Source organism: Camellia sinensis, chromosome 7, assembly GCF_055761805.1.
Source record: "Camellia sinensis isolate YWXY chromosome 7, ASM5576180v1, whole genome shotgun sequence".
In the NCBI taxonomy this organism is placed as follows: domain Eukaryota; kingdom Viridiplantae; phylum Streptophyta; class Magnoliopsida; order Ericales; family Theaceae; genus Camellia; species Camellia sinensis.
In genome coordinates this window covers 18,303,498-18,329,916 of record NC_138967.1, presented here as the reverse complement: position 1 = coordinate 18,329,916, position 26,419 = coordinate 18,303,498, and the positions used below count along the sequence as shown (strand labels likewise).

At 39.3% G+C, this 26,419-nt stretch overlaps 1 protein-coding gene across 2 annotated transcripts; it reads right to left on the bottom strand.

Moving 5' to 3' along the window:
* Positions 1–179: 179 nt before the first annotated feature.
* LOC114272670 (DExH-box ATP-dependent RNA helicase DExH16, mitochondrial) lies at positions 180–26,283 on the bottom strand. 2 transcript variants are annotated; one of them, XM_028214383.2, is made up of 16 exons: positions 25,907–26,283; positions 23,990–24,092; positions 23,488–23,609; positions 23,195–23,385; positions 18,644–18,784; positions 17,603–17,725; positions 16,192–16,269; positions 15,698–15,866; positions 14,405–14,517; positions 14,117–14,197; positions 9,654–9,719; positions 9,457–9,521; positions 8,367–8,412; positions 8,164–8,280; positions 622–713; positions 180–536 (listed from the first exon to the last, which is right to left on the bottom strand). In XM_028214383.2, the coding sequence occupies exons 1-16, from the start codon at positions 25,959–25,961 to the stop codon at positions 404–406; spliced, it is 1,695 nt and encodes a 564-aa protein (XP_028070184.1). In that variant the 5' UTR covers positions 25,962–26,283; the 3' UTR covers positions 180–403. The 2 variants fall into 2 exon arrangements, with proteins under 2 accessions (XP_028070184.1, XP_028070185.1); XM_028214384.2 differs by lacking the exon at positions 25,907–26,283 and adding an exon at positions 25,065–25,189.
* Between the last annotated feature and the right edge of the window lie 136 nt (positions 26,284–26,419).

Genomic DNA, 26,419 nt, shown 5'->3' with positions numbered 1-26,419 from the left:
AGCGACAAATTAAAAAGTCACAAAAAAGACCATTAATTTTCAACTTTTAATAATAGTTTAAAAAATTCGTCATAAAAAAAATCATTAATTGTAAATTTTGGTAACAATTTATAAAAATCATGACAAAAAATTGCTAATAGCCAATTTTTAACAACATGCAAAAAATTCTCACAAAGAAATATTTTTAACGACAATTTTATTAAGACTTATTTTTAACAACACTTTATAAGAATTAAGTCCAATGCTCAGGACCTATTGGTAGTTTACTCATAAAAATAATGATTGCTGAAGTAAATAATTGAAAAATATACAAGAAGAGACGAAATAAATGACTCAAGAGCAGTACTCCCAAATGCAAGAGCAGCTGCAGCAAATGGAGCGCAAACAGTGGAATAAACATTTCTTAGATATTTTTGAGAAATTTCACATGTTGCCGGACATCTGGGGCAAATATTGAGCTTAAGCTTGTACGACGTGCTAATATTCTTGCGTTTGGCTTCTGCCACCCGAATCTTTCCAGAAATTCCTCAATCAACCTGACAAACAAAGAAAGAAATTGTGCGATAGGTATCGAGCCAAATGGAATTGAACATACCACCCAGGAGGACTAACTTTACTCACATGCTGCAGAGTGCTTTCTGCGAAGATGCCAGCTCACGGTCCGGGAATGAATCTTCCAATCGAAAACTCAACCAAACATACAGATCTAAAACCTTCAGCACAATACCAAAATAGAACAAAAGATTTAGAAGCAAATCTTGAAAAGTAGACGAACATGAAAACTCTACAATGGACTGGAACCATTTTCAATGAAACTAAAATTTTGACAAAGCAGTTATGAGCCACGTGCAAGAAAAAAGAGAGACACCAACTAAGGGCTAGTTTGGCATGTACTAAATAAGCTAAAAAGTTAAAAAGTCACTATCTTATTTAAGTCACATCATCTTATTTAAATCACATCACCTCTCTAACACATCACATCAAACCCAACCCAAACCCCAACCCAAACCCACCAATAAGTCAAAAAGTGCACTTTTTTAGGACATCCCAAACCAACCCTAAATAACAGTGTGGTCAACTCGATGAATTCTTCCTAAAGTTATCTTCAAGCACAAATCAAGACACAATTGATCCAAAGGTATCTCTTGTCCATCAAGATTAGTTTGGCTAAAGTTACACTTCATATATTCTGTTGTAGTCCTATTTAACATAAACCCTCTGTATTCTAAAATATCTTTCCACAATTTGAATTTAAAGTTTACTACTTTCGTTTTGGCAAATAAAACTATAATGTCGGTAAGTAACATACACTAGGGAATATCCTCTTAAATGCAATGTAACTAGTAAGTTCATTTATAATTAATGAAGAAAGGGAGGGAAGGGCTTAAATCTATTGAAATTGACTCTTATTTCTCCCCCCTATAATTCTCACCCTAGTCACAGTTCTATTGTGCATGTCTTCAATTACATCAATAACATTATCATCTCTCTAGGAACCCTTTCATTTGATTTTTCTGATTCAATAAACACACCATGTTGATGATAACAAAGAACATCTATTTTGTATATATTATTGAATAATCATTGAGTACAATATATATAACCTAAATGAAATAAACCCTAATAATCTAATAGACTAAACTATCCTAAATAACTAATAGAAAATACAATAATCTTCACACCCCCCCTCAAACTGAGGATGCGAGCGCAGAAAGCATCGAAAGTTTGCTAAGAAGAAAACGAAAACGAGCAACAGTGTAGAAATTTAATGTATAAAGAGAAATGATTGTATTATTGATAGATTGTATGTTATAAATTACAAATGGTGAGGGGCTCCTTATATAGGAGATGTAGTGGAGTAGGTGGTAGTGGTAGGTGTGTAGTAGGTGGTAGTAGGTGGTGGTAGGTGTAGTAGGTGGTGGTAGGTGATGGTAGGTTTTAACAGCCCCCCGCAAACTCAAGGGGGATAGGAACTAACCAACTTGAGTTTGGAGAGAGTAACAAAACAAGAAAATACATAAAAATAAAAGAGGATAGGAGACACTGTATGGTCGTGTCAGACCATTGGTGAAGACACTGGATGGTGGTGTCATAACGTTGTAGAGGACACTGTATGGGGGTGTCATAACGTTGTAGAGGACACTGTATGGTGGTGTCATAACGGTGTAGAGGACACTGGATGGCGGTGTCAGACCGATGTAGAAGACAGTTTATGGGGTCATGTCGGACCGTTGTAGCAGACAATGTTGTGACAGTTGTTGTGACAGTTTACAGAGTCTTGCTGGACCCTTGTAGAAATTAACCGAAATCAATGTCGGGACAGTTTACAGAGTCTTGTCGGACCCATGAAGGAGCCAACCGGAATCAATGTCGGGACAGTTTACAGAGTCTTGCTGGACCCTTGTAGAAATTAACCGGAATCAATGTCGGGACAGTTTACAGAGTCTTGCTGGACCCTTGTAGAAACTAACCGGAATCAATGTCGGGACAGTTTACAGAGTCTTGTCGGACCCTTGTAGAAACTAACCGGAATCAATGTCGGGACAGTTTACAGAGTCTTGTCGGACCCATAAAGGAGCTAACCGGAATCAATGTCGGGACAGTTTACAGAGTCTTGTCGGACCCATGAAGGAGCTAACCGGAATCAATGTCGGGACAGTTTACAGAGTCTTGTCGGACCCTTAAAAAGTCGTACCCTCAAAAGGTGTGCCCAATCTTTCAAAAGGCGTGCCATCAAAAGGCGTGCCCAATTCATAAAAAGGCGTGCCATCAAAAGGCGAGCCCAAGTCATAAAAGATGTGCCGGACATGATGGCGAGGCACGTCACCACATTGGCTTGCGCGCCCGTTTTGTCGTCTGGCGTCAAGTGGCGCGCGATGCGCGTGTCTGCCTCGGCTATTTAACCAAGGTTGAGGCGGAGGCTGTGCAAACCAGTCTGAAACAGCCGAAAAATTCTTTGAAAAAACTCTTCCGTTTCTGAGAAAGAGATTCTGGAACACTCTGTTGTCATTCTGTAACCAACCCTTCTTTGAAACACTCAGCAACCCATAACATGGCCTCGTCTTCCCGTTCAGCTACCCAGAATATGGCCTCTTCGTCCCGTGGTCTACTCACTCTCTTTCCCGACCTCAACGAGTCAACAAGAGAGACAACTGGTGTGGCGGCCCGTGAACCTCAACCAAACACCTCTGGTTTTGCTCCGTTGAACTTTCCGATGCGGTCGGTGGAGCAAAAAATGGCAGTACAAACAGATATTGAAGCCAATCAGTATACATTGAAGTCATGTGTGGAAACCATGACTGCGGTCACAAACTTGTCGCACCGGCTGCAAAGTAGGACAAATGAGGTGCAACAGTTAAACGCCCAACTGGCTCTGCTCCAACGCATGTATAAGGATGCGCGAGCAGAGATAAGTGTGCTAAAGGCAGAAAACAAGGAGCTGAAGCGGAAAGCCACCGTGATGTTTCGATTTGGAGGTCCGCCATATGTTGCAGTGGAGGAGCAGGGTGGAGTGATCGTGCCCAGTGGAGTGGGAAACACGGAGGCAACACCGTCAAGGGCCGCCCAGGACGGAGGCAAGAAGAAAAGACCGGCGGAATAGGCGAAGAAGTGAGGTCGATGGGTGGCCAACTGCAGAAAAGAAAACAAAGCTGTTGGTGTTGGTGTTGTTGTTGTTGTTGTTTTTTTTTTTTTTTTTTTTTGTGTAAAATTGTGATCGGGGTGGATCCCTGAGATAAATAAAATATGGTTTGGTGTGCAAAGCTATATGGTATGAAATGAATTGGAAAAAGATTAAAAATAATGTGAAAGAAAAATAAAGAAAAAATAATAAAAATATATTTGAAATCAAAAATGAAAGATGGGGGAAATAAGGAAAGTGGTTTGGAGAAAATAAATAAAAATAATGGAGTTGGAAATCAAACGGAGGAGAGATGATGATGTTTTTTTTTTTTTTTTTTTTTTTTTTGTGTGAAAAGTAAGGGAATCGAATAATAAAAAAAAAATATGGAGATGGTGATGAAATGATAAGCATGGTGATGATGAATATATAATAATGAATAAAAATAATAAAGGATGGAGTGGGGAACAGGGCGAATCGAGAGCACCAATTAAGTTTTATAATAAAAAATAAAATTTGGGCGGTGGATGGGTGTGATTAAAAAAGAAAAGTGAATTGGGTGTGCCCCTGTCTCTCTCTCTCTCTCCACACGTAACCCACCTTTTGCCTCTCTTTCTGCATCAGCTTCAGTAGAGAGCAAACACTGAATAAACACAGTGTGCAGAGTATCCAAATGAGGAATTAGGGTTTCCCCTATGTACTGCGCCAATTGCGCGAAAATCAACAGCGCCGAAGACTGCTGCGCACTAGCTGGTTCCCTTTGATCAACAGTGGCTGACGGCATCAATGAACCTGTGCGTATCCTGATGTCAATATTTCTTGGAAGGAAACCAGAACCAGGAGATCCTCCAGTCAAACCAGAGCCAAGTTGAACAGTTCCAGCAGTAAGTGCCCCAAAACTTGTCCCAGGTTGAAAAGGAAGAGGCTGAACCATAATAGGATTGGGACCAAATGGGGATATATGCACAGCAGGACCAGCATTAACAACAGCATCAGCCGGTGCCTGACCCATTCGCAGTGTCATGGTTGTGCGGCCAAGCTCAAGCATCAAAGCACCTAAATCTCGAAAAAGACCTGCAGATCGTAAAGTGAAGGTATGTGAAGAAGAGTGAAGGTATGTGTAGAAAATTCTAGCGGACTAGGTTGAGGTCCGGCGGACGGCTAAGGTGAGGTTGCCGCCCGCCGGTGAAGCGAAAAATACTAGGTTCTAAACCTACTCTGATACCATGTAGAAATTTAATGTATAAAGAGAAATGATTGTATTATTGATAGATTGTATGTTATAAATTACAAATGGTGAGGGGCTCCTTATATAGGAGATGTAGTGGAGTAGGTGGTAGTGGTAGGTGTGTAGTAGGTGGTAGTAGGTGGTGGTAGGTGTAGTAGGTGGTGGTAGGTGATGGTAGGTTTTAACAAACAGTATGAGTCTTTGTAAAAAAATCGGCCAACTGAAGAGAGGACGGAACAAAAGGAAGAGAAATAGTGCCAGCCTGAAGATGCTGTCGGACAAAGTGACAATCAATTTCAACATGCTTGGTCCGCTCATGGAAGACTGAATTATGAGCAATCTGAACAGCACTCTGATTATCACAATATAACGGAGTCGGATCAGAAAGAGAGATGCCCATATCAGAGAGAAGCCAGCGAAGCCAGACTATCTCGGAAGTAGCATGAGCCATGGCGCGATACTCAGCCTCAGCAGTGGAACGAGCTACAACAGACTGTTTCTTACTTTTCCAAGATATGAGAGAATCACCAAGGAAAACACAAAGACCAGAAGTGGATTTGCGATCAGAGATGTCACCGGCCCAATCAGCGTCAGCATAGGCACGGAGAGTCAAGTCCGAAGAGGCGGATAACAGCAGACATTGCAACAAAGTGCCCTGAAGGTAGCGCAGAGTACGGAGTAAGGCAGCCCAGTGGGTGGAGCGAGGAGCAGAAACAAACTGACTGAGAATGTGCACAGCATAGGAGATATCCGGACGAGTAACGGTGAGATAAACAAGGCACCCAACCAACTCACGATACAAAGTGGGATCCTCAAGAGGAACGCCATCAGAAGCAGAAAACTTAGCATGCAACTCAAGAGGAGTGTCGACAAACTTATCATCAGTGAGATTGGCACGAGAAAGAATATCACGAGCATATTTAGTCTGAGAAAGAAGATACCCAGTAGGAGAAGTAGCAACCTCAATACCAAGAAAATATCGAAGAGACCCCAAATCTTTCATCTCGAACTCCTGAAACAACTGATGCTTAACCTCCTCAATAGTATTACAATCAGAGCCTGTGATGATCATATCATCCACATATAAGAGAAGAAGAACAAGGCCAACAGAAGTACGCCGAACAAATAGAGCACAATCATGATGACTAGGGCAAAACCCAAGCTGAAGGGCAACAAAGTGAAATCGCTCATACCAAGCACGAGGAGACTGCTTAAGACCATAGAGAGCACGGCGAAGACGACAAACCATACCAGGAGGGTGTGAGAGACCCGGTGGAGGGCGCATATATACTTCCTCTGCAAGATGCCCATTCAGAAAGGCATTTTTGACATCAAGTTGAAACAAAGGCCAGTGATGGGCAGCAGCAACAGAGATAAGAGTGCGAACAGTAGTCATCTTGGCAACGGGGGCAAAAGTCTCATCGTAATCAATCCCATACTCCTGAGAAAAGCCCTGGGCAACCAAACGAGCCTTGTATCGTTCCAAAGAACCATCAGAAAGGGTTTTGACCTTATAGACCCATTTAGAGCCTACAATATTCTTGCCAGTAGGTAATGGAACCAAATCCCAAGTCTGAGTATTAGCTAAAGCAGTTAACTCGTCATTCATGGCAGCAATCCAATTGGGATCATGACAAGCTTCCTTGTAGGACCTAGGCTCAAAATAAGTATGAAGACAAGAAAGAAAAGACTGATATGAAAGGGAAAAACATGTATTACCAAAACCATACCAGTTCGGAGCACGACGATCACGCGTGGAAAAACGACGTGCAGGAGGAGCGGGATCCAAAGAAACAGCTGGAGGGACAGTAGAGCTAGAGACAGGCGAACGCGGAAGTGCTTTGCGACGCTGATAAACAAGAAGAGGAGCAGGGGAAGTGGGAGCTGGAGAGGGAGGAGCTGCCGAGATATTAGAGGTACTAGAAGGAGGCAAGGTAGAGATCTCAAGATCAGAGACAAACTCATCAGAAGAAACATCAGAAGGAAATGGATCAATGTGAACCAATTCCTCCTATAGTTACTAAGGGAGGTTCGCAATATTATGTATCTTTTGTGGATGATTACAGTCGGTTTACATGGGTTTATTTGATGACACGAAAATCTGATTTTTACAAAATATATTCCCATTTTCACTCCATGATTTGCACTCAATTTTCCACCACCATTAAAGTTCTGGGATGAAAGAGTTGGATTGGCCACCATGAAAGACTTGAACTGCTCAAACATAGACTGCATATTGGAAGATAGACCATTCTCAAAAACTGGTGCAGAAAAGGCGACAGATGAGCGAGATCCCGAAGATGTCGGCTGAGAGGATGGTATATACAAAATAGATAATATATACAATAAGTCATGGTAGATGTTCTTTGTTATCATGGTATCAGAGCTAGGTCACAACAGCAGACTTAGCACGTAGATGTAGCATTCTCCCTTTGCATACGTCCTTCGCAGGTGTTCTCTTCTCCCATACGACTTGCGAATCATTCTGAAGCATCTGTTCTAGGCATCGCAACTGGTCTCCTCCCACATACGACCTACGAATCCTTCTAGAACATCTATTTTGTATATATTATTGAATAATCATTGAGTACAATATATATAACCTAAATGAAATAAACCCTAATAATCTAATAGACTAAACTACCCTAAATAACTAATAGAAAATACAATAATCTTCACAGTTGAGGCAAGGATTTGTAAGAAATTTTAAAGATTTTTATCAATGTCTCTGTGCCCACTTCAATAGTCATCACTGTCAACTAACTAAAATTAAAATGATGCTAACCCTTAACATCTCTGAAATCTGAACCCTAACAACATTTCTCATCTCCCACAGAAACTGAATCTACTCATTGGCATTTCAAGGTAGAATCTATCATCTTGAATAAATCCAGTAGCCAAAGTTGCAATCATCTTACATGCGGTATTACAAATTTCTATATTTTAAGGAATCTATTATGAGAGAAAGGAGGACAAGAAGAAAAAGATGATAACAAAGAAAGAGAACACACATCAGAAAATACGGAATAAATGCTATATTTCTTTAAAAAGTGCATTTTATTTTAGTTGAAAAAAATACTTTAAATGCCATTAAAAGTGAAAATCGGCCATTATTAAAATTCAAGTGGACATTCAAATGCACCCCAAGTGTTTTTTTACTATTAGCTGAATAAAACTTGCTATAAGTTCTATCAATGAGAAGTAGAAACTTAATAATTGAAATTCAGAAAAGTAACCTCATTGCTCATTGAAAAGAGAAGCATAACAGGCAACATATTGAGCTTCTCAAACCCTCGAAAAAAAAAAAAAAACTTACCTTGTGTATGGATTCAAGTTCCTGCAGGGCTGTTGGTGTTTTTGGAACCTGAAGTGTCCCTGGTGTAAATATTTCTCGAAGCCGGACGATGCCATTTTTTGCGTAATTTTGTGCGAACTGACCACCACAGCATGTTCGTTGTTCTAATTACATCACCCAAAACAAGCATCTAGAAACATACAAGAACCAGAAATAAATTTTACCTGGGTGAGACCCTGAAACGAAATCTCATCATTCACATCAACCGGACTACAAATGACAAATAATAATGAATTAATGTCTGAAAACTTAGGGAAACTAATATAAAACTAAACCAACTTGCAAGTCATCAATGAAAATCCAGCAAATTTGGTGCATTACATATTTTCTGTTGTTAATATATATATATTAGATAATCATTTTGCACTCAATTTTGACAGCAACTTCTGCATATCATAACTTACCCCATGCTGCCAAGTACCAAAAATTTCAGAAAGATACAACAAACCACACCAATCAGTAGTAGTGCGGAGGGGTATTGGCTTATGAACAACAATAATGATAACATCACCTTATAATAAGCTTATTAATAAAAATGCAACAATAAGCATAAATAAAAACTATAATAATATATTAATTTAATTCATATATGTAATGTAGCGTCCCACTGAGCCATTCTTTATTTCATTTAGTATGATAAAGAATGGATCTTATTGGCATGCCTTGTGCTAAATGAGCTATAACACAGTATTCGGGAAGAAAAATCAACTAAATATTCAAGCTCAAAACAAGACAACTATATGCACAAGAATCCCCAAGATTTAGCATATAATTACCTGAATTCTCCAATCTATGCTTATAAGAGGATCGCAAATTGATAAAGCAACACCGATATCTAACATGGAATCCCCTAACTTTCTTTCTCCTTATGTCGTGGTTGGATCTTGGATTTATGAAGGGGATATGTGGAGGGGAAAAAAAGGGAAGGGATCCCAAAGGTGTTTTTTTTTTTTTTTTTTTTTTTGGGGGGGGGGGGGGGGGGGTTTGGTGGAACAACATAGAGACGGCCCCCTATGAGCAAAAGTCAGAACCCCTATGAAAGAGGAGAATACAAAACACAAGACTGCCACCAAAAAAAAAAAAAAACTGAGACAAAAAATAACACACTTTTTTTGGGTGAATATTTTTGGGTGAATAAAAAAAAATAACACACTAAAATCTAAAAGTGCTCTGGAAGATCTTCAAAGGAAGTATGAAAACAATGCCAAGTTAATATAAAGTTGGAAACTCCCAAATGAGAAATAAAGATGTTACCTAATGCAGAAAAGGAACTTATCATGCAACCCGAGGGGCAACTCATCGATTATAGCAGCAACTTTCTGTCAATAAAAATATGTAATGCAAACAAAGGTGACAAGAAGAAAGAAAGCATTAAAACGATAAACTGTCTCATTAGTTAAACAAAGAAAACTTCATGAAGAAGCAAAGAAAGAAAAAAATATAAAACATACCAACATATCTTCACAATTAGCAATAAAATAGTTTGCAGATAATTTGGCATTCTCCGCAAAATGCTCCTGGGAACAAATAAGAGGGAATAATAATAACAGGACTCTGATATTATAGGACAATAGAAAAGGATAAAACTGAAAGCAAATGAAATAATCACAATTTATAGTAGTTCCTTCAAGTTCTAATAATCTAAGATGCTCCAATTATGGTATGTAGTGCAGTTTGAACTGAGGGATCAGTTGCACAGTAATAGTTCTATAGCAGTAAAATATGTGCTCCTAATGGGCCAAATTTTCGTGTTCCACCAATGTGAAGAGTATGGATATGAATCATGATCTTCAAGTGGAAGGGTGCCAACAAAAATAAAAAAAGATGGACTTCGTTTGCCTACTTCGTCCTATCCAGCGCAGTCCAGCTGGTGAAGGCCAAGAAAGTGATATTAGTCATTGGCCTATCGCGATCACCTCAATTGCATATGTTCTTCTAGGAAGTTCATGGCTAGGGCCACTAGATGCCAGCAAATAATAGTATAAAGGAAAGTTGGGTCGCAGCAGATTTCGGTGTTCATGTAAAGGACCAATTGCACTCTGCCTCCCCTCTTAGTAACTTATAAAAATAGTTCAGTAATGGTATCAAAGTAAAGCATGAGAGTTGAAATTCAACAAAATTCCAAATTTTGGAATGATAAAGAATCACTTAAATATTTGACAGTTGACATTTCAAACTTCTTTTTGTGCAAGTTTCTCATACTTAAATCAATTATTTTTTTCTCGATATTACGAAAATAGAAATGGTATCTATTGATATAGAAAACACAATCTCAAAGAGACCATATGTGTAAAATTAAGAAGCACAGACACATGCTGACCACCATCAAAAGCTAACAACGATACTCTTTGGAATCACCCATGAGGATCAACTCATACATGTGCAGACATGCCCAGACACATACATAAACAGAACTGTAGAAATTTAATGTATAAAGAGAAATAGAGAATTGTATTATTGATTGATTTATATTGATATCTATTACAATGATTCATGATTCCTATATATAGAAGAGGGTGAGTGTGTAGTAGGTAAGGAGTAGGTGAAGTGGAGGTGGTAGTGGTGTAGTGGGTTAGGTTTAGTGGAGTAGGTTTAAGTGGGTGAAGTAGGTGGAGAGTAGGTGGATTTTAACAGCCCCTCGCAAACTCAAGGGGGATAGGAACTAACCAACTTGAGTTTGGAGAGAGTAACAAAACAAGAAAATACATAAAAATAAAAGAGGATAAGAGACACTGTATGGTCGTGTCAGACCATTGGTGAAGACACTGGATGGTGGTGTCATAACGTTGTAGAGGACACTGTATGAGGGTGTCATAACCATGTAGAGGACACTGTATGGTGGTGTCATAACGGTGTAGAGGACACTGGATGGCGGTGTCAGACCGATGTAGAAGACAGTTTATGGGGTCATGTCGGACCGTTGTAGCAGACAATGTTGTGACAGTTGTGGTGACAGTTTACGGAGTCTTGCTGGACCCTTGTAGAAACTAACCGGAATCAATGTCGGGACAGTTTACAGAGTCTTGTCGGACCCATGAAGGAGCTAACCGGAATCAATGTCGGGACAGTTTACAGAGTCTTGTCGGACCCTTAAAAAGTCGCACCCTCAAAAGGTGTGCCCAATCTTTCAAAAGGCGTGCCATCAAAAGGCGTGCCCAATCCATCAAAAGGCGTGCCATCAAAAGGCGCGCCCACTTCATCAAAAGACGTGCCCGACAGAAAGCGTCCAGCCATCAAAAGGGGCGCCTGACACGCGGCGATGCACGTGATTGACAGAGCGCGTGTCGGCCTCGTCGTCTCTGTCTTTATAAACCAAAGCGAAGTCTGAGGCTTGGAAGCATAACAAACCAGTTGAAACCTCTTCGTTCTCTGTAACATTCTGTAACCAACCCTTCTCTGAAACACTCAGCAACCCAAAAACATGGCTTCTTCTTCCCGTTCAGCTACCCAAAACATAGCCTCTTCTTCCCGTGGTCTGCTCACTCTCTTTCCCGACCTCAACGAGTCAACAAGAGAGATAACTGGTGCGGTGGCCTGTGAACCTCAACCAAACACCTCTGGTTTTGCTCCGTTGAACTTTCCGATGCGGTCGGTGGAGCAAAAAATGGCAGTGCAAACGGATATTGAAGCTAATCAGTATACATTGAAGTCCTGTGTTGAAACTATGACTGCTGTCACAAACTTGTCGCACCGGCTGCAGAGTAGGACAAATGAGGTGCAGCAGTTAAACGCCCAACTGGCTCTGCTCCAACGCATGTATAAGGATGCGTGAGCAGAGATAAGTGTGCTAAAGGCGGAAAATAAGGAGCTGAAGCGGAAGGCCACCGTTATGTTCCGATTTGGAGGTCCGCCATATGCTGTAGTGGAGGAGCAGGGTGGAGTGATCGTGCCCAGTGGAGTGGGAAACACGGAGGCAACACCGTCAAGGGCCGCCCAGGACGGAGGCAAGAAGAAAAGACCGGCGGAATAGGCGAAAAAATGAGGTCGGTGGGTGGCCGTCTGCAGAAAAGAAAACAAATCTTGTGGTGTTGTGGTTTGTGTTGTTGTGGTTGTGGTTGTTTTTTTTTTTTTTTTTTTTGTTAAAATTGTGATCGGGGTTGATCCCTGAGATGAATAAAAGATGGTTTGGTGTGCAAAGCTATATGGTATGAATGGAATTTGAAAAAGATTAAAAAATAATGTGAAAGAAAAATAAAGAAAGAAATAATAAAAATATATTTAAAATCAAAATGAAAGATGGGGAAAATAAGGAAAGTGGTGTGGAGAAAATAAATAAAAATAATGGATTTTGAAATCAAACGGAGGAGAGAGAGGGGACAAGCCCATGTGAGAGAAAGAGGGGAAAAATGATAGCCGATGCACCCAAAAATAATCTAGCTGCTATCCACAGGCGCTTAGGGGAAGGAAATGGTAGCAAGAGACGGCCAACACCATATATGGCTATAGCAAAGAAATGGAGTATCAAGCTCAATGGGCTAGGATTTAGACCAGAGAGTAAAGCCACTGGTCCTGTTGAACACACACCTCCAAGGCTCAAATAATCAAAACATGCTTCACGCATTTCCTTCCTTGCTTGATCAGGAGATGCACAAAACACCTTATACAGGGCTCCAGTCATTCCTCCACCAGTTAAAGGATGACGCATGTTGAAAGCATCACCTATTAATAGTGCTCCAGGAGTAGGGTAAGGAGCAGCTGGCATACTTCTATTGGGCATTGTTCTAATACTTCCCTTATCAATTGCAGCTATAAATGAATCATGCAGCTCAGGTGGAACCTGGGGAGCCACCAGAGGGAAGCAAAGCCGAAGGCTGCTGCAAAGCCGAAGGCTGTAAAAGCGAAAAAGGAAAAGAAGGCTCCGGCTAAGACAAAAGCTGCTACGCCAAAAGCTAAAGCCGCTGTGAAGCCCAAGCCAGCGGCAAAGGCCAAGCCAGTTGCGAAGCCAAAAGCTACTGTGAAACCGAAGGCTGCCGTGAAGCTGAAAGCTGCAGTGAAGCTCAAGGCTGTGGCGAAGCCCAAACCAAAGCCGAAGGCGAAGGATCCTAACAAGAGGCAAATGAGCATGGAGGAGAAGCATAGATTGAGTGTTGGGTTGCAGAGTTTGCCCCAGGAAAAGATGCCACAGTTAGTGCAGATTATGAAGAAGAGGAATTCACATTGGCCTCAAGAGAGAGGATTTAGGCAGTGATGGGAAGGTATGTGTAGAAAATAAGCGGAATAGGTTGAGGTCCGGCGGGCGGCCAAGGCGAGGTTGCCGCCCGCCGGTGAAACGAAAAATACTAAGTGCTTAACCTTGCTCTGATACCATGTAGAAATTTAATGTATAAAGAGAAATAGAGAATTGTATTATTGATTGATTTATATTGATATCTATTACAATGATTCATGATTCCTATATATAGAAGAGGGTGAGTGTGTAGTAGGTAAGGAGTAGGTGAAGTGGAGGTGGTAGTGGTGTAGTGGGTTAGGTTTAGTGGAGTAGGTTTAAGTGGGTGAAGTAGGTGGAGAGTAGGTGGATTTTAACAAGAACCATAACTCAACCCAACTTAATAAAGCCTCAAGTCTCAAACCCAAATATCCACTTGCACCTTTTTTTTACCATTAAGTTCTATCTAGAATCACAATTAGATGATTCATATCATCAGCTGTTGTATCTCTTTTCACACTGCCACAACCTTCTTTGTTGTCCTTGTGGCACCCACCTCAAACTAAGATCAAAACTATCCTTTCTATTGGTAACCCATCGTGCTTGTAACTGTTTTTAAAATAATGGCCCCAAATAAAGTGCATGCCTAAAACAATTCCTGGTACATGCCAAAACGTCCATTAAGTGCTAGAGTGATAAATAGACAACCCAAGACATACAGAAAGATATAAAGACATTTAAACCACAGAGAGACTAATGTTAACCTACCAATATCTGGTGGAGGCTTTTATCTGGATGTAAACGGGAAAACATGTACAATAGGTCAAAGTTGGGAAACAATCCAGCACGCTGCATTATAAGATGCACCTTGTTTTAGAAAACAATTGAAGCAACAAAAAAGTATGCTGCAAGAAGCACATTTTAGTATCTAGAACTTATAAGTGGTAGCAGTGAATTGGTTTTAAAGTTTAAAAGTGAATTAATCATACCAAGATTAACAATAACCAAATATAATCAGGCCATTCTTTTTAACAGCTTAAGGATTAACTTAATCACCTTTATAATGGGAGATGGGGAATCCAATGCCGAATGAACTAAAGGTAGATCTTCTCTATCCAGACAAGTCACTTCACCAAATGGAAATTTGGATCCATACCTGCCTGCTCTCCCTGGAAACAAAGCCAATGAACCATTTAAAGCTTCAATAAGAGGTAAAACTCTTATGAGAGAATTTTTTTAATTAAATCATCAATTGCAACAAGAATGCGAAACATGTGTGAAACACCTATTTTGAGCATGTTTTAACAAGTGAACCAAAAAGGCAGGTATGTTACTAATCACCTCCTGATTATGAAAACAAAAAAGACTTGTATCTCAAGGTACAGTTACAAACTCTCTTCCCTTATATAATGGTTCTACTATGCTGGCTATTGCTTTGTTAGATAAAGCATATCCACTTTGGAAGCTTAAAAAATGCCTATGGGCCTCTCACCAAGTCCGATCCCCATATTGAGGAACTCAGAATTTGTCACATTCAATAAACGATGAATTAACTAATGAGAAACTATGAGGTGAATGACAAACAAAATGTCTTTCAAGTCATTGCTTTATGGCCAAAACATACAATTTATCAACAAATAAACTCATACTTGACATATGGAAGGCCTAATGCATGATCATGCAATTCATGCTTGAAGAAATAGAGGGCTATGAGCAAGCCAGATTTGCTTTGAAGTATGATGAAGCATCTATAATTCCTCTGTTCAGATCTCTAAATATTGCAATGTATTTCTTATTCTGATAATTATAAAACAAGGGTAATACAAGCTAATTGTACAAATATATGTGACATATAAGGATAAGCAATTATTATTATGTATCATATGTATGAATATTTAATTGAAAATTAATAATTTTTAAACTTTAATGGCGGAGAATAGGTATAAATTCACTTCTTCTTCTTCTTCTTCTTCTTTTTTTCATTGGATTTCAAGTTATTTTATTTAGAATTGTATTGTATTTCATGTGTCTAAGCAATAGACACATGTTCTCCAAATTACTGAAATGTATATGAGTCTAGAATTTTTTTTAAAAAAAATAGTACATGTTTAGATGTATGTCCAATAGGTGTTGGGAAGTATCCAACAAGTGTTGTGTACTGTTGGTGTCCAACACAACACACCATCTTCTTAGAAGTGTCTCTTCTTCTTAGGCTACAAGTATTTTCGGTGCAAACACAGTACAATTTGATAGTTTCCTCTATAAAGTCACTAAAATCATGAAGTTGATGTTCATTGTAATTGGAACTGAAGCTGTTTAAGAAAGTTAGCCACATGGATGGTGACATACCTGCAATCTGTTTGATCTCCGGGATAGTGAGCTGCCGATGTTCCATACCATCAAATTTCATCAATGTTGAAAATATGATTCTAGAAATGTTAAGATTGAGACCCATCCCAATGGCATCACTTGCTACCAGAACATCAAACTCACTGCTTGCATCGTTGAACATTGTTGCCTGCAATCCTAGATAACATATCAACTCAACTAAACCGTGCTTATCAAATGTAATAAATACAAATCAATGGCCGAGGAGCCAAATCAAACCCCAAAATATACTTCGGATTTTCCAAACAGAATTTTCTCTGAGAAAGAGAGAGAGGGCAAATATAATCGATAGAAATAGTTAATACGAAAGATAGACCTGAAAAGAACAAGTAACCTAAGTAAAAATTATTATTATTTACATATCATGAAAAGATGTTGCAAACTGAATTTTTTTCAAAGAATATGATTTAGGAGAACTGCTGTGCAAAAAGAGCACACATAAATTCAAAAGGTACCTGTCTCGTTCGAGTTTCAGGTGGCAGTGAACCATAAACAACAGAACAAAGATGCTTTCCTCCATTTTCAATTTGTTTCTGACAACATGAAAGAATATGCAAAGCACCATTAAAATAATCCATGAAATTTAAGCAAAATTGCATCAAAGTGCACAGTATGCCAGAAAACTACAGAGTTTCCAGTCTCTATGATGCAAATTTCAGTCATTGTTCAAGGAAGTTGATGGCAAAGATAGAGCATATAATCTCACATAGGTGAAGGGACCTTTATTTCTACCAAAAACCAAACCAAACCAAACCAAGCCTTAAGTCCCATCAAATGGGGTTGGCTACATGAATCCTTCTTTTCCACGCGACCCTATCAAAAGCCATTTCATTAGTCAAATTAAGTAGATTCATATCTCTATTTAAAACGCTAGTCAACGTTAATCTAGGCCTATCCCATTCCCTAACACTTCCATCTACCGTTACGGCATCGCATCTCTTCACTACTGCCTCTGTTGGTCTCTGTTGAATATGACCAAACCATCTCAAACGATTCTCTCTCAACTTATCTTCTATTGGTGCTACTCCTACCCATTCCCGAATACACTCATTCCTAATCCTGTCTTGTCTAGTCTTACCACACATCCACCTTAGCATCCTCATCTCAGCCACACTCATCTTATCTACATGTTATTTCTTGGTTGCCCAACACTCCGTCCCATACAACATAGCTGGTCTAATAGCCGTTCTATAAAACTTACCTTTTAGTCTAGTGGGTATTCGTTTATCGCACAATACTCCAGACGCACTTCTCCACTTACACCAACCTGCCTTAATCCTATGGGCCACATCTGCATCAATCTCTCCCGCTGTTTTGATAATCGATCCTAAATAATGAAAATGTTCACTCTTAGGCAATTCTTGGTTCTACCAAAAATAAAAATAAAAACAAAAATATTTGAGGCTCCTTTAGACAGATCTTAAGTCACCAAATACTTCAACATCTAAGGTTCAATCCAGTTTGGCCATTCCCGCCGAACTGGGTCAAACATGTCATGCAGCTCATGTCAGTTCAGCCAGATTGTTATCCCAAAAATTACTGGGTCATCTAGCTAAAGTGTTCTAGGATTTCAAACATGTTTCATTGCAATGCCAAAATCAAATCAAATCCAAATGGCAGCAAACTTTCCATTAATAAATTCCTTGCCATTTGTATGCAGAAATTTCCCACCACAAATTTCTGTATATACATAACAGAAACTGTTGCAGCATCTTAATAAACTCAGCATATACACACACATTGAACATAACAAATAGTCAGGTAAGGTGATACAAAATTAGGGACTGATAAGTGATCATATTTGTGCAATGTGGAAGAGAAAAGAATGACAAGACAAAAGGAAAAATACTTGACATAATTCCTGACCTTTAATCTGTATATCATACGACGTGAAAAGGTTACAATACAGTCCCCAGTCTCTATATTAGAGAAAGATCCAAGAGGAACCTTCAATGGAACTAGAGGTAAAAGCCTGTCATAGTGGTGAACCTAAATCAAAGCATAAAATATGAAAAGTTACATTAGAAGGAATGGAAACAAAAGCATAATATGAAAACCATAGAATTAAAATAAAACTGACAGCACAAAGTTAAGGTGGTCTACAAACACCCTTCAAAGCATTGCTTAAATTCATTTATTGAAAATATAACCTTTCAAACACCCAACAAAAATAAATAAATAAAAGAAAAGGTGTTCCGGCCCACAAACCCCTGTTAAACAAAATAAAAGAAAAAGAGTTCCAGCCCCCAAACCCCTCTCATAAAGTTAAAGAAAAAGAGAACAAGAAAATGCCACCAGTTATACATAGAAAAAAGTGCCTCAGAGCTGCTGCAAAGTGAACCCGGTCCGTTGAAGAGCAATGTTTTGCCCAGGCACAAATAAAAGCACTTCTTAAAAAAAAAGATACCTCTCCATTTTTATTGCAGTAAACTAGTACGGTTCTATTTCTCCTTTCCTCACATGCAATTCAGGCTTTTACATTTTCAATAGGAAAAGGAAAAACACAAAAGGGGGGAAATTGCTCTTAACTTACTGTTACTATAGGCACTCACATGTTCCCAAAAAAAGAAGCATGACTTTAACATGATTGAAGGGAAGTAATTCGATGCCACAACCACCACTAGTACCCATAATTAGCCGGATTACCTTGGCCCGTAAAAGAAAGTGGAAATAAACTTTCACAAGCTCTACTCTTCTCAGACTCTCACACATAACAAAGTCTTAAACCAAATAGACACTCTTTTTCACGAGGTCATACACGATGCAAATTTAACATTATATCGGTTACTAGAATATGTTGTAATCCATCTAACTAAAAAAAGGCTTATCTAATGAAACTACAAACTGAACAAGCTACCTGTAAGACATTACACACATGTACATATGTATTCAGAGCAATTTAATTACCTTGACATTATCACCAGTCACTTTAAGTATTTCTTGAATCAGAGGAACAGCAGCTGCATCCCCACAAAGGTGAAGCTCATTAGCAGAAATTCCTAATATAGCACGGGTAAATGAGAAACCCCTTGTCCTACAACCTAACATCTGCAGGAAAGAAAGAAAAAGGATTATTGCATCAAAATAATAACCACGACAATGATGGAAGTATAGTTTGGTAGAGCTAGTTTCTCAAAAAGCAAAACAAAAGAAAGATCTCAAAAAAAATTTAATAATGTCAAGAATTTTCCAAATGATGTTATAATGAAGAAAAACACATGAATCTATTCTACCAAGATCATCTTTCCTGGACCTTCCTACATCCCTCCTAGCTAGTTCAAATTTAAACTTCTTTAGAAGAAACTACAAAAACCTAAGAGGCACCATAGATAGAATTTACATAACAAGAATAAATGAAAACTTACAAAGGTTTAAGTTTCTCCTTTTGATAGATTTGAGTCAGGGAATGAATTCATAAATGAGAGTGGAGGATATAAAAAATTTGAGTATTATGGGCTGTTCAAATGTGGAGTGAAAAGTGATGATTTTATGAAGCGAGTGCATATTTCCATCACCTCGCATATTCAAGGAAAAAATCAACCATATACCGGGCAATACTTAGGCATCCACTGATAAAGATGAAGGTCTTGTTCACACCCTGAGTCTTTAGCCAAGCTCAAAACCATTTCCTTATACCTTTTTGCTATTTAGGAACAAAGGAAACTTACCTTCTTTAACCACTGGGGCTAGCCCAGTGGCCAGAATTTGTGTGCCTCACTAGGAGGTCAGAGATTCGACTTCACCACTGTTCAGCATGATTAATTAATGTTAGGCAATACACATCCTTTCTGTGTGGTTAATGCAATAAACATTTTCCCATCTTTATCGAAATGAAACTTCACATGTAATATATTTGCATAGATTTATAGTTGTATCTGGAATGATTGGCTCCTTCATCCTAGTTAACAAATTGTCCTAAGAGTTAACCCACTTCAAAAATTGATTAGAAAAAAAAAGAAGCTTCAAATTAATACCCATGCCAAAGTTGGCCTGCATGCGGTAGTTTGGAAATAATGATAGTGCTGAGCTCATAGTTTTAAAGTGAATAGGAGTCACAAATGACTCGAAGGTGAAGCAACAGTAGAAGTCAAATTCAACTGGCAGAGCTAAGAGTAGTCAGAAATGGTGATTTGTACTACAAATGAAATGAAATCAATTCAGAACCTAGCAGTAACAGTGATATATGCAATGCATATATGTAAAAAAAATTATGTATTATTGATTGATTGTTGATATTACAAGATTGTTGTCTTTACAATTCCTATACAATCTATATATAGAAGAAAATGTGGTAGTAGGTGTAGTGGAGGTGATAGTGGGTTAGGTGAAGTGGAGTGTGTGGTGAAGTGGAGGTAGGTGAAGTGGAATGTGTAGTGGAGTAGGTGAAGGTAGTGGAGTGTGTGGTGAAGTGGAGGTAGGTGAAGTGGAATGTGTAGGTAAAGATGGGAAATTCTAACAGCCCCCCGCAAACTCAAGGAGGATAGAAACTAACCAACTTGAGTTTGAAGAGAGGAACAAAACAAGAAAATACATAAAAATAAACGAGGATAAGAGACGCTGTATGGTCGTGTCAGACCATTGGTGAAGACACTGGATGGTGGTGTCATAACGTTGTAGAGGACACTGAATGGGGGTGTCATAACCATGTAGAGGACACTGTAAGGTGGTGTCAGACCGATGTAGAAGACAGTTTATGGGGTCATGTCGGACCGTTGTAGAAGACAGTTTATGGGGTCATGTTGGACCCTTGTAGAAACTAACCGGAATCAATGTCGGGACAGTTTACAGAGTCTTGTCGGACCCTTGTAGAAACTAACCGGTATCTATGTCGGGACAGTTTACAGAGTCTTGTCGGACCCTTGTAGAAACTAACCGGTATCTATGTCGGGACAGTTTACAGAGTCTTGTCGGACCCTTGTAGAAACTAACCGGAATCTATGTCGGGACAGTTTACAGAGTCTTGTCGGACCCATAAAGGAGCTAACCGGTATCAAATGTCGGGACAGTTTATAGAGTCTTGTCGGACCCATAAAAAATCGCATCCTCAAAAGGTGCGCTCAATTTTTCAAAAGGCGTGCCATCAAAAGGCGTGCCCACTTTATCAAAAGATGTGCCATGAAAAGGCGTGCCAATTTGTCGGGCGGCAAGAGGCGCGCGATGCGCGTGGCTGGCCCTGGCTATTTAAAACAAGGTTGAGGCGAAGGCTGTGCATACGAGTCTGAAACCTCTGAACGCTCGGAGAGCTTGTCTCTGCAAATCTTGAAACACCCGGAAACCAACCCTTCTCTGAAACACTTAGCAACTCAAAAACATGGCCTCTTCTTCCCGTCCAGCTACCCAGAACCTGCTCACGCTCTTTCCAGAACTGAACGAGCCCACAAGAGAAATAACTGGTGCGGTGGCCAGTGAACCGCAACCAAACACCTCTGGTTTTGCTCCACTGAACTTTCCGATGCGGTCGGTGGAGCAAAAAATGGCGATGCAAACTGATATTGAGGCTAATCAGTATACTCTGAAGTCATGCGTGGAAACCATGACGGCGGTCACAAATTTGTCGAACCGGCTGCAGAGTAGGACAAATGAGGTGCAGCATTTAAACGCCCAGCTGGCGCTGCTCCAACGCATGTATAAGGATGCGCGAGCAGAGATAAGCGTGCTAAGGACAGAAAACAAGGAGCTGAAGCGGAAGGCCACCGTGATGTTCCGATTTGGAGGTCCTCCATATGCTGCAGTGGAGGAGTATGGGGGAGTGAACGTGCTCGGTGGACAAGGAAACACGGAGACCGGACTGGCACGGGACACCCAAGATAAAAGTAAGAAGAAGAGACCTGCAGTAGAATAGAGAAGGGAAAAGAAAAATCCCACTGTGGGTGTGGTTGTTTTTTTTTTTTTTTTTTTTTTTTTTTTTTTTTTTTTTTGTGTGTGTGTAAAATGATGATCGGGGTGAGGCCCGATATGAATAAAATGAGTTTGCAGTTCGTCTTCTGCCTCTGTTTTTTTTTTTTTTTTTTTTTTTTTTTAATAATAACAAGAATAAGAAAATGAGATCATGGAGTGGGCGGTGGTGACAGGTGGTGGAATGCACATGGGTTGGTCGAGTGGGTTTAAAATAAATGTAGCCGACACTGTGAGAGAGAGAGCTTCTCGGTATTGGGGTGTAGTGGGATTAAAGAAATAAAAGAAAAAAAAAATAAATGGAGCCGACACTGTGAGAGAGAGAGAGAGTGGGGGGAGTAAAATATTAAAAATGTTTGAGTGGGTGAGATGATGTAGCCAAGTTTACTCCTCAGATCCTTCTCCTTTGTTCTCTCTTTCGACCGCTCTCTGTGTTATATCTTGCATCCTTGTTTTAATCACGCTCTGGTCAAGCGGCCATGCGTCATCCACCAGATTTTGGATCCTTTTATTTCTAAATAGTGAGTGAGAGAGAAACAGAGGAGAGAGAGAGAAGCAGAGTGATGGGTTGTTCGAAGATTTCTTTCTCGGCGGCAGCGATGGTGGTGGTTGTGCTGATGGCCACAACAACAACCAGAGTGGCGGAGGGGCGAGGTATCCGATCTGTCCACGGGCTGTGGCGCGAGAGATGAGGTGACTTCGATGGCGTAGAAGGCCGCGAAGGAGGTGTCGACGCCATGGAGGGAAGCCGAACACGGCCCCGGCTCGAGGTGCTTGCTCGGCATCTCTGCTTGCGTCGTTGTCTGGTGCACCATCGGGGTCTTCGGGAAGGAGAGAAGATGATCAGCGCGAAGCTTGAAATGAATTGAAATTTGGGTGATTGTTGTGGATATATGTGTATGTCGTTCGGCGGATTTGAAGGCGATAACAGCCGATCCGGCGACGGAAGAAGCAGCCATGGAAGCTCCAAAGTCAGCCCACTGGTTTAACAAACAATCTTTTTTTTTTTTTTTTTTTTTTTTTTTGAGCCCCGACCTCCTCTGGAATTTAAACCACCTCCTGAAAAGAGAAAATGCCCACAGTATACAAGGTTGAGGTCCGGCGGGCGGCCAAGGCGAGGTTGCCGCCCGCCGGTGAAGCGAAAAATACTAATTTCTTAACCTTGCTCTGATACCATGTAAAAAAAAATTATGTATTATTGATTGATTGTTGATATTACAAGATTGTTGTCTTTACAATTCCTATACAATCTATATATAGAAGAAAATGTGGTAGTAGGTGTAGTGGAGGTGATAGTGGGTTAGGTGAAGTGGAGTGTGTGGTGAAGTGGAGGTAGGTGAAGTGGAATGTGTAGTGGAGTAGGTGAAGGTAGTGGAGTGTGTGGTGAAGTGGAGGTAGGTGAAGTGGAATGTGTAGGTAAAGATGGGAAATTCTAACAATATATATTTCTATTTCTAGTCCTCTAATTTTGCATCTCCATTAGCATTGAAGCTTAAAAACTCAACTCTAATAAAAGCTAACAATTCATCGTAACAAAATGCTCTTGATAAAGCATTGGCTTACCTGCATTTCATCAATAACAGCACAATCATAGTCAGAGGTCACATCAGCCATCTCAACAGTCACAGCCTTGTGTTGTGCACCATCAACTTCCTCTCTTTCTTGTCCTGTAATTAGATCACAAGGAACTTTTGCCTTATTCAACCTTTTTGCCACCTCCCACGCCAACAGTCTTAACGGCCCACAATAAACACCTGTAGCCATGATAAAAAAAATCCAATTTTAACCAATTAATTTGTATCTTGTGATAATTTAAAACCTAAATAAAAAAGTAAAAGTTAGCAATTAAGATGCACCAGAAGAACTTGACTCCAGTTGCTTGAGAGCATGATGTGTTTTCCCACTATTTGTAGGACCAACATGTAGAACAACATTCCGGCTCTTTCTTCGAGCGCATGGGTACCATGTATGAGGCTGACTAATATTGACAAGAAAATTTTCAGTTCAGCATCACAGTTTATATAAACAAATCAGGGAAGATGAAGCAATATACAGATCAGACTTTAATGCCAAGAAGCAATACTAACAAAATAATAAAGAAGCAGAAAAGCACTCCAACTAGGGATTTTCATTTTTTTTTTTTTTTAAATAAAAGAAAGTAATTAATTAAAAAATTATCATATTTCAATAGCAATGCAGGAATAAGGAACAAAGCTATGCTTGCAAGTGGAAAACTAGCCCAAGAAGTAAATAAGCAAATGATTGCAAACAAACTTCAAAGAATATTTGAAAAAAAGGCATTACATCATGTAACTCTAGAAAGGAACTCATAGAACTCATTATTCTGGATATGCTTACGTAAGGTCTGTAAAGTCAACTTGTGTAGCAACTCCAGAACTGCTGAAGTGCCTTAAGGTTCCAAATTTCAATCCCCATGGAAGCCGATCAGACTCCCTATAATCTGCCAAGAAAATAAAAATGGAAAAAAAATAAATAAAAAGGAGAAAACAAAATGTGAGAGATGCTAATATTACAATAAATCAAGTACATGTTTTTATACTAATAAAAAAACACCCAGAAACTTTAAATCCATAAAACTATAAAATAATTATGGGTTAACACAAACACCCCTTCAACTATCACTGAAGATCACTTTACTCCTCTCAACTTTAAAACCATATATTAGACCCCTCAAGGCCTCAACTATATATGTATGAATAGTAAAAAAAAACAATGCCCCCTTCTAGAGAGGGTGAAAATGACGCAATTTTATAGCTGGTAAGGTCCATATGTATGGTTTTGAAAGTGCAAGAAGTAATACTCAGTGATAGTTGAGGGGTATTCATGTCATTAAACCTTATTGCATTAACTTTGATTATCTTAGAGCCAAAAAGAAAAATTATAAATGTCTTAATTGCACAGTCACTAAGCAATCCAACTTCTTTTTGTTAACATTGCCTAAGAACACTGTGCATGATGCGCATGCCACTTTATAGTACAAGGCTACAAGCACAGAACATCATTCTGCAACAAATTCAAAAAGTGGAGGAAATAATTTCTCATGATAGTATATACCACATTCAGCTGTTTTTCCCATTAACATTGACATTTAACTCCAATGCCTGTCATAGCTATTTACTTGTATGTAACTATGTATTGATTACAAACAAGCCGACCAGTGAGACAAGTCTTTAATTCTTTTAAACCTATATACAGTCTCCTTGAAGTGTAAAAAACACAATGAAGAAACCAACTAATCAAATGATGGCTAGCTCATACATTTTAGTGCAACTCTTGCATGGGAAAGAATTGTCCGCGACCAAATCATCATAATGATGTGATTTAACAAATGATGGGCCAAGCTGTCAATCTTTGCAGCAATACATAAAATCTCTCATAATCCATGAAATATTGTTGACTAATCATACTGTACCTCCGGCCAAATAACCCAAAAGCACTTTTTTCCTGGTTCCTTTTATTTTATCCATGCTTCATAGGGCCCATATCTCAACACCACCTCTCCTTGTCTCAAATTGCATTCTTTTAATTTTAGATTCACCATATCACCACAACAATAACAACTACAACAAAATTCAAAATTTCCACTTTCAACACAAAATAATCACTTGTTCTAAGCTGGACCTGGAAATATTCTCCAGGTGCATCAGGCATAAGATTAGTCTAAATAAGTACAATAATACAGTAACTTCAATTATTAATATATGGTTAATTCTATTAGCACACCACAAAAAAATTCCGGACCCACCATTTGTGTTATTGGATATAAACTTCTGAAAAAAAGTCAAAATGTTCGGACATAATCTTCCCGGGAAAAACAAATTTGTTCCCATATACATTCAGATCGATAGTTTATATCCAAGCTAACAGCTTTTTGTTCGAAATTTTATATCGGAACATTTGAATTTTGTTTGAAGTTTAATCCCAACGGCATAAATGGTGTTTACTAAGATTTTACGTGGTATGCAAATAAAATTTCCCTTTTATCTATACCCATAACCCACAACACTCATGAGAGTAAAACTGCAATAATGATCATAAAATTGCCAAATGAAAACCACACCCAAATCAATATGAGATACGACCACAGCCCAGCCATTTAAATATGAAACAAATAAACAACAAAATTGACACAATCAAACCTAGATACCTTTTCCTTCATTTTCTTTCCATTCCCTCTTATTTTCTCGGCAACCAAACACTCTACACTTACAGAGAAAAACACGGAAGATAAAATGAGGGTTTTGAAAGTAGTACCGCTGAGGATAGAACGAGATGGTGAGAGTCTCCGGCGAAGAAACAGAGAGGCCATTGTTTGATTGTTGCTTTCGAAAAAAATACCTCAAAATGATCGTCCAAAGAAACAGGTTTTTCAGACAAACAACGTATTACAAGGGAAACAAGCGGTGGATCGAAAAATCGGAAGTTTGTGCCATTGCGGAACCCATTTCGGAGATGTGCCGTGTACTCCGACGCCGACTTCGGGTCTCAAAGTATACAATAAAAATCTATTTTTGTACGCCAAACACGGCCCAAAGTTCTGCTCTGTGGTGGGTATATTCTAAAACTTCCAAGATGAGAAAGGTTATGGGTATTGTAGTAAAGGCTAGGCCCATGAAATTTGATGGGTCATTATTGTTGAATGGGCATGGGCTGGAGCAGTGTGATGTGCTATTTGGGTCAGTATAGGCTAAACAAACCTAATAAACATTTGAGAAACTGACTAAAAAGTCCTATTAAAAAGATAGGTCATTTTGAAGAAATTTTTAT